We start from the raw sequence: 14,177 nt of genomic DNA on the forward strand, positions 1-14,177 counted from the left end.
TATATATATATATATATATTGCATACATAATTCACTTTTAATACATATTGCAGATTTAACATAGCATTGCTATAAATGATAATAAATAAAATGTATCGCTAAACTACAATTTCATGTAATTTATCCTTGATGAACAAGTGTAATCATAAGGTTATATCGAATTTTAAAAATAAAAATTAACTAATTAAAGTTAAAATTTTATATTAGACAAATAAGTGTCTTTATAAATGATATTGAATTGAATATTTAAGATATATATAGTCTTTTGAAAACATATTATTAAATAAACATATGTCATTAACTAATGTTATAAAATTTTTATATTTTTCAATTTAATATATTTTAATTAAATTAATCATAAAAACTAAAAATACATAATTTTTATGAACATCATGAAATGCATGTTTTGACAAAAAATAATTAATACTATCAATATAATGTCATAAAAAGAAAAAAATATTTTGACAAAAAGACAATTTATCAAATCTAACTTTAAAAAAATTACAATGTTAAATATCAAGTCAATACTCATAAAACAAATAAAACTGATAATATAACATAAGCTCTACATTCAAAAAAAAAAAAAAATTTAACATAACATACATAAGTTGGTTTAAAAGAAACGAAAATTGTAAGTCCATAACTTTATTCAAAAATGAACTTTAATTTAAAAACAAGTAAAATTACCCACGCTTCGCGCTGAAATTTAATATCACGAAATTTATAAATATTACTTTACACCATTTATAAAAAAATCAAAACTAAAACAGTATATTATGTTACATACAAGCCTACGTAGTAACAAATATTAATAATGTAAAGGAAAATGAAAATTATTACATCTTATTATTTATCCGAATCTGGAACATAAATAAAGGTATCAGTGAGACACTTAACAGGAGCAAAGTAAACAATTATTTAATTGTGAAAAAACAGAAGAAGAGGAAGAAGAAAAAGAAGAGCAGGTTCAGAATTATTAGTTATTCAAACTGAAACACTATATCTAAGATACAAGATTACGTAGTAACAAATTTGAATGACTATGTGACGCCACTCAATTACCTTCTAACCATGTAATTACATGATCAACCAAATAAGACGTAAACTCAATTACACCAAATCCAATTTTCCGGATGACTTTCCAAATAGGACTTCCATAATTATTCAAATCATAGTTTGGATATTTTACCATTCTCAATAAAAGATTATTCAATTCATGATACAATGGCTCTTAGGGGGCTTGTATTTGTTACATAATTACAATGATTTTACTTTACGTAGATAGTACAATCACGTGGTAATTGAAGATGTACATGAGTGTCCAAAACACAATAAGAAAAAATGTACAACATGCAAGCCTTTTTTCACCCAAAGAAAGAAAATAAAAATGGAGAAAAGAAGCAGCAGCATCTATATATATATACACAGCTCATTTATCCTTTCTGCAGCTTCCGTAGGTGCTCAAACTCTTTCAGTTGTGTCCTTAGAAGTGTATGCTCCTGCTGCATTTTGCCAAGCAGTGTTTCGACCATAAACATCTCATCTTTTAAATGATTAATCTTTTTATCCAGAAAACCTAATATATCAACACCCGTCTCTCCTAGTCGATACATGCTACTTGCAGAGTCCCCTTGAGATATCACTTGGACGTGCTGTGGTCTACCTAATAACACGAGTATGCTCATCTGCGACAAAGTTTAACGAGACAAAAAGACTAATCAGCAAATTTAGTTTTCATTATCTTGACTGCACAATCAAGGGGTCAATTTATTGCAGATCCATCATACATTTGAAACCCATTAACTCATAACAGAAAAATAAAATCAAGTAGAAAATCAATGTAACAAAGAAAATAGAGCAATGACCAAAATTGACATACTGAAACAAAAGCCAGACTGGGCTTGAAGCTCTTGATACTAGTTTTTGACCTGTTTCCAATAAGGCATAATGAAAAGGGAAATGCATATAAACACAACGCAACCAAGCATATATACTAGAAATAACCTGGTCATTCCCTTCAAACTGGGCCCTTTAACATACTTTTGAAAACTAAAGTTGTTACACTTCTGTAAGGCTGTAAAATTCAGCTTATTACACTCCCTTTACTCGTCTCAATTTATCGACCAAGTTTCTACCTTCATTTGTCAAAACAATAATTTCAAACTTTGATACGTTTAACTTTTTTCCCCTTCACTTCAAATAACAACAACATACACACTGGCACATAGACCTTACCCCTACCTCAAAGGTAGAGAGGTTGTTTCCGATAGACCCTCTGCTCAGGGAAAAACACTCCAAAGCAATCCAGAAAAAGAAGTAACCAAAGTGCAAGTAACAAATCAATAAAAGCTACTTTATTTTATTTTATTTTATTTTTATGATGTTGGTGTTAGAGCTAGCATAGGCGCACCTCAATTAGTTCACCAAGGACGTGTTACCTCCACCCATCATAGATACTGGGAAAAGTTATCCCCCAATGCTAAGGCAAATGCGGAATCAGTGTTTTTGGCCTCCATCAGAATTTGAACCCGAGATTTCATTGTCCTCATCCCACTTCATTGAACACTAGGTCATATACTTTGGGTCGCCAAAAAACTAAGTTGCTCGGACTCAACAAAAATGTTGCCGCACCCGTGTCGGATCCTTAAGAAATGCACTATTTTTGAAGGATCCAACACACATCCGATGACATTTTTGAAGATTCAAGCAACATAGCCAAAAAAATGCTACTTTACATTATTTCAAAAATTAATTTGGTTTTACCATTTTACACTTCCTCACTATTCAAATTATTTTAACTCCTTTACAAGACCAATACAATTATCTGTAAAAACCTCGAAAGTCAACCCATATCAATTAAAATGGTAAGAACGGGGTGTCTGCATTGCTATCTTAACATTGAAAGGTGAATTCCACTGAGCCAAGACTAGTTTACAGAGAGTATCTGATGCTAAACAGAAAAGCAAGAAAAAGAATGAGACCAAAAATAAGCTTAGAGTGTTCAGTTATTTTTAACACTAACAACAACTAATATCATAAGAGGAACAATCTGTGTTAACAATTCGTTAAAACATAGTTCTCATATAGAGGGTGCAAATTGAGAAACATACCTGCATTAGAATCAGTATCACAGCAATGGTGATCACTATAAGAATGGAAACATGGCTCTGAGATTTCAAAGACGCTGAACACTTGAGCATGAAGTCTCTACAGAAGGAAGTTAAGGACACAGTACTGCTATCTGCAGCTTGCTGGTTGAGCGGCGGTATTTGTGACCTGATTTCCTTACTTGTCTCAACTAAGTTCTCTACATGTTCATAACTTTCTTTTGGCTGAGCACTTGTTACCACATTAGCAGCTAGACAATCAGCTGACAGAATAATTTAATCAGATAACATGAGCTTGGAACCAAAGAATGTATAGCCCAACATATAAGATAGCCAAAGGTGTTATACAAGAGGTTTCCAGAAGCACTACCTTTTTCCTTCTCTAACTTCTTTTGCTTCAACAGTTCACGCGCCTGAAATAAAAACCTACGTCAATCTTTTAATCTTCTGTAAAGATCCTGCAAACTCAAAATAGAAGAAATTGTAGAGGAAGAAGAATATACAAGGGCAATCCATTTGACATACAAGGCTCGACATTCATCAATTGTAGACTGCATTATCTTCCCTGCAGAGATTCCCAAGCAATTAGCAGCGACACAAAAGTTCTCGTAAGGCGAACATCATAAATTACCTTTTCTCTATAACTGCTTAAGCAGCGAAACTAACAAGGATATACAGCTACCAGTGTTATCAAAGGAGAAAAGCGCAAAAAAGCTCTAAGGTCTGTTGGGGCTTTAAAGCGCAAAGCGCAAATAAAGCGTGGGCTTTAATGAGAAAGGCGCAAAGGGAGAAAAATTACAAATATATATGTTTAGTCCAAGACTAATAATTATAAACATGAATGAAAAATATATGACCAAAGAAATGGAAGCTTTTATAATAAAATGAAATTTCAATTGTTTAGTGTCACTTCTTCAGAAGAGGCTCGTTGGCAAGGTAAATTTTGTCTTAGAACCTTGATGGCGACACTGAAGCGCACATAAGGTGAGGTGAAGCGCTCAACACGTTCTAAGCCTCGCTTTAGGGCTTAAGCGCGCCTTTGACTACACTGCAGCTAGCTACCCACGATATGTGCTAGATACAATACCTACCCCCTCCCCACCCTCATTTTTTCGCTCCCGTTACAATTTTTAACTCTTCAATGGGGTCGCGAAATGGAGAGTCAGGGCTTACATTTCAAGTGCCAAAGATCAGAAACTGACACTCGTCCATTAAGCATGAAGACTTACCAGCTGTTGATATCAATGGTGTCTTATCCAGAAGTGTTCAGACAAAAGGTCCAGTAATCAATATCATTGTGTCAACTGGAGTGAAAATCTCCCACATACAGTATGCAGACGATACGCTTATATTATGTGTGACTGAGGAGGTCCGCAATTGAAATATCTTAGGGATGATCCTACTACTTTTTTAAATGATTTCTGGTCTTGAGATAAATCTGGAAAAAAGCTCTCTGTTCACAGTAAATGGGGCGCAAAACTTACCTAGATTAGGAAATGTTTTGGGTTGTCAGATTGGCGAACTATCCATAGAATATATGGAAATGCCATTGGCGGCTAGGTATAAGGAGAAACATGTGTGGAAAGAGATTGAGAGAGATGTGAAGAGAGACTTGCTATGTGGAAAAGACAATACTTATCTTTTGGGTGTAGGGTGGTGCTTATCAATAGTGTTTTGTATTCTCTAACTACATGTCTTATGTCCTTATTTCCTTTGCCACTCGGTGAGAGAAACTGATTGGATAGAGTTGGGAGGAGTTTCTTGTGGGGGTGGTAATAAAGATAAGGGATCTATTATTTTGATGAAGTGGGACAATGTGATTCTTGAAAGAAGATCTCTCCATCAGAAACTTGAAGGTCCATAACAATGCTTATTGATGAAATGACAATGAAGACATGGAAAAGAAAATGAGAGCTAGTGGAGAAGGGTCATATCTGATAAATATGGAGAACAAAGCATCCGGTTGACTGGTCCTATTTAACTATTCTCATGGTTTAGGCCTTTGGAAGCATATATCTAGCTTATGTCTGATTTTGTTGTAAAAACAAAGATCAAGTTTCGTAATGGTAAACACACTAGATTTTGGCAAGACGCTTGAATAGGACACGCACCCTTAATGACTCAGTATCAAGTATTAAGATATCGACAGGCTCCTTCGAGTGCAGGTAGTTTAGTCTCAGATTCTTGGAATGGAAATAATTAGTGCTTAGAGTTTTGCAGAAGTTGTTTTGATTGGGAAGCTCTGAGAACAGCTCTACCAGAAATTGTTGTGATTGGGAAGTTACTAGAACACCTCTACTATTGCATGATCTGGAGAGGGTACCATTGAATGAAGAAGTATCTGACACTATACTATGGATGACACAGAAAACACTGGACACTTCTCAGTTTATTCCTGTTGCAAGGCTCTTAACAGTGAAGGGATCCAGAAGCACAGTTTGGCTTTGGAAGCAATTATAGAAGTTAAAACTGCACTATAAAGTCAGCTATTTTTTTTCACTAGCCTCACATGATGCTTGTCTCACTCGAGCAAACCTGCAAAGGAAAGGACTATATATTTGCCGCAGATGTTTTTTGTGTAGTAGTGCAGAGGAAAGCACAGTTTGGCTTTGGAAGCAATTATAGAAGTTGAAACTGCCCTATAAAGTCAGCTATTTTTTGTCGCTAGCCTCACATAATGCTTGTCTCACTCAAGCAAACCTCCAAAGGAAAGGACTATATATTTGCCGCAGATGTTTTTTGAGTAACAGTGCAGAGGAAAGCAGCAGTGGTCTTTTTATACAGTGCCTGCGTCAAGGCTGATTTGGGCACGTTATCAATCTATTTAGAGTTCATTTTGTCGTGGCGTTCACCATGAATGATCTTTTGACAAGCTGGGGGGTTGAAGGATTACAGAACTCGGTGCAAAAAGTATGTCAGACACTGCCAAAATGTCTCTGCTGGGTTATATGAAGGATGCTTCCTCGAACGGAAAATGAAGACTGTTCCAAAGATTACATCCAATTGCTTATGGCTAATGGCCTTTTGATGTAATTTACAAGATGCAAAAATGTTAAAGATGAAAATTACATGTTAGGTTCATAGATTCACTACAGGAATAGGAGCTCATTCCAGAGAAACCTTCTTTTAGTTTTGGTACAGAAGGGTTGCAAATTATCCTGCCACTAGCTTAGTCCCAGACTTCCATAATACTGTGATATATAACACACCATCTTGCCTGTTCTAAAAAAAGTTATCATATTTTAACTTTCTGAATTACAACCAACAGGACACGAAAGTATAGTAAAATGCACATCAAACCCACAACATTTCCAGAAATTACTGTCGTATCTCACCCTGCTCAAATTTTGATATGTCAATACTCAATAGCCAAAACTGCTATACATGTCATGTCGTTAGGTGAAAAACTTCTTGCTGCATTTTCCATCATTACATGTCAGGCCATGTGATGAAACATTATCTGTTTTTCCATCATGTCAATAGTTTGAGGGCATGGGAACACACTTCAAAGAGCCTAACCCAACACAAATTTCTATAATATCATAGATCCTAATGAGGAATCTTTAGATTAGCCCACTTTGAACTCCTACTTGGGCAACAAAAAGTATAGCTTTGATCCTCATAATAACCCTTGCCAACAGATAATTCCTTCTTGAAGGACATACACTGGATGATAAGAAGATGAAACATTATCTGATAGAACACAACTAAGGCTGAAGGAAGATAGCCAGCAAATAGCTGTATCCTGCTCAGGGTCTTATAAATCAATATCAGAAATAAAGGAAATTTCCCATGCTTCATCTATCGAAGTTTTTCATCTTGACATAAGACAACGGTCCAACCCCTATTTCTATCTTCTTTTGTTTCAGAATTCTTTATTTTGTTGTTGTCTTTGAGGGGGAGGGAGGGCGGGGGGTCAGGCGTTGACCCCTACACGGATATTGGCATCCAATACAGGAAGGGGGTTATTGTAAGACCTTACCTCCGCAAAATCTACATGGTGGTTGGTCATTCCCACCATTTTCGTCGGCCCTTACCTTGCTTGTGATGAAAAGGTTGGATTCCTTAAGAATGAACTTCTTTTGGAAGGGAACAGTGAGAAGAATAAAATACACCTTGTCAATTGGGAGTCTTGTCTAACCAGCAAGAAGAATGGAGGTGCTGGAATTAAGAATATGAAGATCCAAAATCAGGAGTTTAATGATGAGGTGGATATGGAACTTCAACTCAGATGACCAGCCATTACGGAAGAAGGTAATCAGGGAGAAATATGGTTTTGGATGGAACATAAACTACCAAAGTGAGCAATAGTCCATATGCAGTCGATCTCTGGAAATCCACAAGGAACTTGTGGCCCAAATTGCTAACAAAAACCATGTTCAGCATTGGTAATGGAAAAAAAGTAGATCCATGGAATGATGAGTGGATAGAACAAGGACAGATATTCCCTCAATCAACAAGAGAACTCAACAATTGAAATGGTTTGGGGTGAAATGGGGTGGAAACTTGAGTTTCAGAAGCTTTAAATGATTGAAAATTGATAGACTAGCAAGCTTTTTTGGAACTTTACAACAGTTCAAAGGAACATCAACTGAGCCAGATAGATTGCTTGATATGGTTAAGGAAAGCAAAACAAATTTACAGTGAAAACATCATCCATGGTATTCACAACCTCAAACAATCAGAGTGGGACTTGGCCTTGGAAGATGATCTGGAAGGTCCCCGCAAAGTTTCATGCTTCTCTTGGTTGCTAGCTAAAGAAGTTGTACTCATAAAAGATTTAAACTTTGCTCAACGTGTTTTCTCTGTGGTAAGGAAGCAGAAACAATCTCTCATCTCTTACCTCACTGCAGTTGTACTGACCAGTTGTGGAAGATTTTCATTTACTTGAGGGGCATTAGCTGGACTATGCCAGGAACAGCCTTCTGAGGTGCTGCAATGCTGGAACAGTGTTCCAATCAGAAAGAGGGATGGAAAAATTGTCCCAGCTTGTCGGTAGACTGTGTGGGGAGAAAGAAATCAAGTTTGTTTTGAAGACAAAGCCATTAGTATAAAGAAACTAAAGATGAAATGTTTATGGCTTTTCTTTTTTTGATGTACTAGATTCCTAATTAAGGACTAGGAACTCATTTTTCTGCTCATCTGGATGTAAATATGGGGGACTACACACGTTTGTGTAGTTTGTTATTAATATACACAACTATTAACTGTTCAAAAATATAATTGTGATGCCTATGTGTTTTTTCAATTGAGATGCTCCCAAGTTGTGAGATAATTCCTCTACTTTATAAGATAAACTCTTGGAAATCACTTACTAATAAAGATATACCAAACACAACAAAGGTTCAATTGAAGGAAGGATAAGTCCTATGTACCATCTATGGAACAACATTTTAACTAATCTATCAACATAAGTGTACTAAGCACATGAAATCATTTGACTAATCTATCAAGCACTGACAAACAGGCAATGTGTATCTTGTTTATCCAGCTTCATGAAATTTGACTATGACAAGAAGAATCCAAAGTAAAAGGGAACCACATTTTGTTCTTCTAGATAACAAAGAACCAGATCCCAATATCAAGTCAAATAATATGCCTGCTAAAGCACAGGTTAATACAAGCCGACCAAAAGAAGCAATCACAGATTACCAGATCCTAGACACATCTTCCTAGATAAGGAGAGCCCAGGATATGGGAAAAACGTCTTTTGGGATCGTAATGGTCTCTGAAATAATTTGGAATGTGCGACAATCAAGCATTTCTTTCCAACTTCCACATTCACACAATACAATATCTCACACTTGTAGGTCATTTCTTTCCAATTTCCACATTGACACAATACAATGTCTCGCGCACTCGTATCCCGTAGGTGGCCCTTGAGTGCAGTTGCTTTTAGTTTATGATACCAGTAGTTCTTGTTTTCTACTACTTCTCTCTATTTACTGATTTATATAATCGTCATCCTCTCATGCTCCAACCAAAATTTTCTTATGAGCCAAATAATAAATCAATATAGAGATATAAAGAAGAAGCCATTTGAATAGAAGAGGCCTATAAGCATATAGAAGAAGCATTCGATTTAATTTATCACCAAAAGCTCCAGTTTTTTGAAGATGAGGAGAAGGCAAGATGTTTTCATGAAACTAATAACTTATTGATGAGTTGGAGAAAAACCCTGCATAGGAGGAGGGGGAGGGAGGGAGGAGGGAGGGGATAATAAAAGCATGATAGCCAAGCCCAGAATTCAGTGCCTCCTAACATTGCAGCAAGATTTGATCACACCTGCTCTTTCTTTTTGTATACTACAGAAGTTAAACTTCAAAAGGTACATGAGGAATAAAATATCACACCTGCTATTTCTTTTGGAAACAACAGAACTAAAACTTAAAGAAGGTATATGCAATAAAATAAGGATGTGCACCTCTAAATATAGTTTTCTTTGTAAATACCAGATTTAGGTACACCTTCATAATGCAGCCTCCTTCGGGTCCATCCCCATCCCTTTCTACATCCCAAAAGGCCTAATGTAAAAGACAGAGATTATGAGCAACAAAGAATAAATAAGAAAATTTGGACATAAAAAAACAATGATAAGCCCCCTCTCCCTAACACACACACACCCTTCCTATAACAAAAGGAATCCTAAAGCATAAACATATTCAAAATAATTGTGGTCAAAGAAGACATTGTTTGACAGCCTACAATACTTCTAGAAAATATAATGGGCAGACAGAACACTGGGGATTACAGTTAGCGTAGGCAGCAGAATAGGCTTCGATGTGAAATACACACCAATTACGCAGATCTGTAGACTCAATACTGTTATCAAGAATAAATGCTCAGCGGAAAAGTATCTGCTCTTCTTCGCTCATAGATATTTTCTTCTCGTGGTTATATCCTTACTATTATATTCATATTCAAGCATCATATAAGAATCGGCAATTCCGTAAAAATAGCTGGTTATTCAAATAGAATTAACTTTAATAAAATTCAGTTAGATTTTCAATGAACTGACAAACTACAGTTACTGTACCAGGGATATTTTCTCTTTGATAAAAGTTGTTAATAATCTGACTGTCCCAGGGATATCTTCCCTCTAAAAAATCTTGCACGGCGATCTAGTCAACTTGACCCAACCTTCCACTTATAGTTTTTCATTTGAGACTTTAAATTAAATTGAAGAACAAAGAAATGTATATGCATACTGATTACGAGAAAATACTCCCAACTGTGTTTTAATCCAACACAAAAGGAACTTACGAGTACCCAAATCTCATCCTGCAGCACAATACAACACTAATTGCCGTAATGGACAAGTAGACATGGCCATTATGTAGCCAATGAAAGTTACAAGGGACAAGGAAACACTTAGAAGATGCTAACACATTATTATCATGCTGTTGACATACCCGAGGACCCCAACTGTTGATCTATGTTTAAGGCTCTTCAACAATCCAGCAAAAACCATCTGGTGCAACTGTGGCACTTTGACACATTCCCGCATTCAGACTGTGCAACCAAGGATTAGAATAATATTTGCTTGGAACTGCCCATATGCCAGGTATGCTTATGGACAATATGCTCACTTTGGCGCCAAGTGAGAAGGCCTTGACACTTATGCCACACACATCTTGCTACGCCTGCCTCACACATACCGACATGCGCATGCCTTTTACTTGCCTTGATGCCAGGCCTTCTTTTGCTTGATAATATCCCAAGGCTGTCTTGCCTTCCACAGGCACCTTGGTGCAGCCGCACTGCCCAAGTGTCAGCAAGAGCACTTAGCCCAAGACAACACTCACATTGCGCACTCATGCAATTGCTTCCAAATCCTACCGAGTCAAATGTCAAGTGGCAATTAGACACTCTTGCACAGCCTATTCCATGTTTGAGGCTCTCGTCTAGGGACCTAGCTCTTACCTTGGTTCTTTAAATTTTAAACTATAGCTCTGTAGACTAACCCCCTTTTGGATATTAGAAAGGAACAGAACAAAGAGGAGTGCTCCGCTCCTAAAGAGAAGGAACGGAAAGAGCAGGCGGCATCTCTCGTCGTCTTCACGGAATTTCTTCATCTGAATGAGCGAAAAAAAGAGGGCCGAACTCTCTTTGTTTTGGGATCGGAAAGGTAAATTACCCATATGGGTCAACTTAAAGATAAAAATCCTTTCAATACTTTATCAAGCAAAGTAGCATTTTTGTCCTAAGCAAAACAGAACGGTGCAGACAACCAACAGCCATCACGCTTGTCACATTATTCCATCCCCTGTCCTCCCCGAGACCGAGAAATAAAATAAATGAAGTGAGAGAACAGCAACAACTCAATCTGTCCTTCCCATCAACAAATCAACCTCACAACCTGCCTCCAAAAAAAAAAGATAGCCAACTTTTGGCCCTTCAGGGTATGAGAGTCTTATAGCTGGGAGGAACGAACCACTAGTGTTTGAATTGTATGTACAAAATACCGGGTCATTTTAGATGAAATAAGATATAGTCGTTGATATATGGCAACTGGAAGGTCCCAAATTGCAAAAGAATTAGGCAGTGGCCTTTTGAAGCAAAAAAAAACAGTTAGCCTCTATTACAAAAAAGCTATACTAGTAGTAGTCTAGTACCATGGAGCTAAGTAAGTTCAAAAAAATGTCCATGCTATTAACAGGAGTAAGAAAATTCCAGCTTAGACAAAACAACTACGCATCAAGCTTTCAGGGCTTGCTTTGGAATTGACATCCCATCAAAACACCTGTGGTTTCTTTCATTCAACACGACCCAAAAGATGACTAAAGGAATCATTTCCCAGACCTTCTTGATGGTTTTGTCAACTCTCCCAAAAATAAAGCTAGTGTAAAGCTTCCTTGATGATCTGAGGAGGAAGGAATTCCAGATTTCATAAGTAAGAGGGCAGTGAAGAAGTAAGTGATTGACAATCTCTAGGCTTTGATGGCACAAATAACATCTGATAACTAGAGCAAATTTCCTTTTACAAAGATTGTCTTGAGCTAAAACTGCATCCCTAAGAGCTGTACAGGTAAGCAAGAGACTTTGAGTGGCATTTTGGTTCTCCAGATGTGTTTCCAGGGACATTCTTCAAGAACTCCATTTTGAGAACACAAAACATCCTAACCTTATTTGACTGTGAAATTCCCCTACTTTGAGCTTCCCCATAAGAGCTTATCATGTTCCTGATCTGTGAATGTGAAAGTATACAAAATGGCTAGAAGAGTTATCAGAAGAATGATCTCCCTGTCATTTCGGTTCCTTCCTAATAATGTCTCCATATGTTTTCCTCTCTATTTTGAGCCACAGATGAATCCTGTAATCCTGGTTGCTGGCAATAAGGAATAAGCCAAAATAAGAGTCCTCAAGTGTTAGTTGGTCCACCTATCTCCCCAGAATTTCACATTCAAACCATTGTCAACTTTACCGGATATGTTCTGATATAGGGCTTGATGGAAGCTGTTGATATGCTTCCAGGGGCCAACACCACAAGGATATGTGCTATCCCTTTGGACTTCAATGATTCTAAGCTCCAAATTTGACAATAATGATCTTTTTATAGTAACTAGCATCTATCTGGTACTACAAACCATTTCATTAGCAAGCTTTCATTATGTAGTACAAGATTCACGATGCCAAATCCTCCAGCAACTTTTGGTTGAGGGACAATGGGCATTTGCGAGTCTCGCTGTTGCTTTCCCATTAAATTCTCCTCCTTAAACAGTTCAGTTGTTTTAAGACAGAAGACGGCGTAGAGTATAATGACATAAAGTAGGCATAGGATGCTATCTAGCACACTACTTATCAAAGTCAGGCTCCACCCCCACCCCACCCACCCAATAGCATTTGCCATATTGCAAGCCATTTTTTCCACTCTTTCTGTTACTCCATTCCAGATAACTGTGGATCTGAATGTTGCACCCAAAAGGCAGATTCTGAACCTCATTGACGGGATAGCTAGTAATCTTGAGCATGATAATGTGCAGGCCTGTTAAAGCTTCATGGAGGAGTAGAATGAGGCTGAGATTTATAACCTGAGACCGCTCAGCATCACAAGATATCGTGATCATCTGCATATAGTTGATTGAGTCAACTGGATTACTGCCACCTGAAAACCTTTTATCCACTGAAGCTCCTTTGCTTTACTTAGCATCTGCATGAGACCTTCCATTGCCCCTTAAAGCTTCTATTAACAGAACAGAGTATTTCACATTTGAAATACAAAATTCTATCCACCTAGTTCCAAATCCCATTTGTCTTGGGATTTTTAGGAAGGGCCAACTCAAGTGGTCTCAAAGGCCTTTCCAATGTCTAATTTGCATAGTAGACCTAGTTCACCACTTCTGATTCTCCAATCCAGAACCTCATTAGCAATCAAGGATGCATTTGTGATTTGTTTGTTCTCAAGAAAAGCACTTTGTTGTTCTGATATCAGTTTGCCAATGACTCCCTTCAGTCTCTCTGCTAGTGCTTAGGCCACAATCTTGTGCACAGTTCCTATTAGACTAATAGGTCTACAATCCCTAAGATTTATCACCCTCTTCCTTTTAGGGATGACAGCAATAAATGGAAGTGATTGATAGCCCCCATTAATTTTTTTTAGTAGTTTAGACACTTAATCAAGTAGCAGGTAACACTTAAATACAATTATTAGATCTTTACAATACGACCACTAAGTCGATATATCCAAATAAGGTTGAATGTAGTCCAAAAAAATCAAAGCAAAATCGAAGGAGCATTTGCTATGGAACACAAAATTACAGTGAAAAGCCACCAAGGTGAGACGGTGGGAGAGAGAACGGGAAATACCAAAAAGCCCTAAATCTAGTGGATCCTTGAAAATTAGATTAAGCACTGAAGACCAACCATCAAACGTTTACACAAGTTTATTCCACCAAATCTAGCCCCGTATATCCCAGACAAATGACCCCTTAGGCTGGTGTGCAATGGAGTGACTGATGATTACAAAAGTGTAGCAATGGTCATTTGCGAACATGATAGCAATGTGTGAAGGAAAAACAGTGGCATAGTTGGAAGAAAAAATAAAGAGGGGGGGAGGGGGGGGGGAAGGGT

At 37.2% G+C, this 14,177-nt stretch overlaps 1 protein-coding gene across 2 annotated transcripts in view; it reads right to left on the reverse strand.

Moving 5' to 3' along the window:
• Positions 1-1,132: 1,132 nt before the first annotated feature.
• LOC107008028 (protein VASCULAR ASSOCIATED DEATH 1, chloroplastic) overlaps positions 1,133-14,177 on the reverse strand; it is a 24,485-nt gene continuing 11,440 nt past the window's right edge. The window contains exons 14-18 of one of the 2 annotated variants that reach the window (XM_015206915.2): positions 9,532-9,631; positions 3,611-3,672; positions 3,478-3,520; positions 3,111-3,370; positions 1,133-1,685 (exon numbers count right to left, since the gene is read on the reverse strand). In XM_015206915.2, coding sequence (XP_015062401.1) covers positions 1,434-1,685; positions 3,111-3,370; positions 3,478-3,520; positions 3,611-3,672; positions 9,532-9,631 — 717 coding nt within the window. In that variant the 3' untranslated portion in view covers positions 1,133-1,433. Of the gene's footprint in view, positions 1,686-2,856; positions 2,951-3,110; positions 3,371-3,477; positions 3,521-3,610; positions 3,673-9,531; positions 9,632-14,177 lie in introns of those variants that run through there. The other variant, XM_027915572.1, reaches the window with a different exon arrangement.

The sequence above is a fragment of the Solanum pennellii genome, chromosome 1, assembly GCF_001406875.1.
Source record: "Solanum pennellii chromosome 1, SPENNV200".
In the NCBI taxonomy this organism is placed as follows: domain Eukaryota; kingdom Viridiplantae; phylum Streptophyta; class Magnoliopsida; order Solanales; family Solanaceae; genus Solanum; species Solanum pennellii.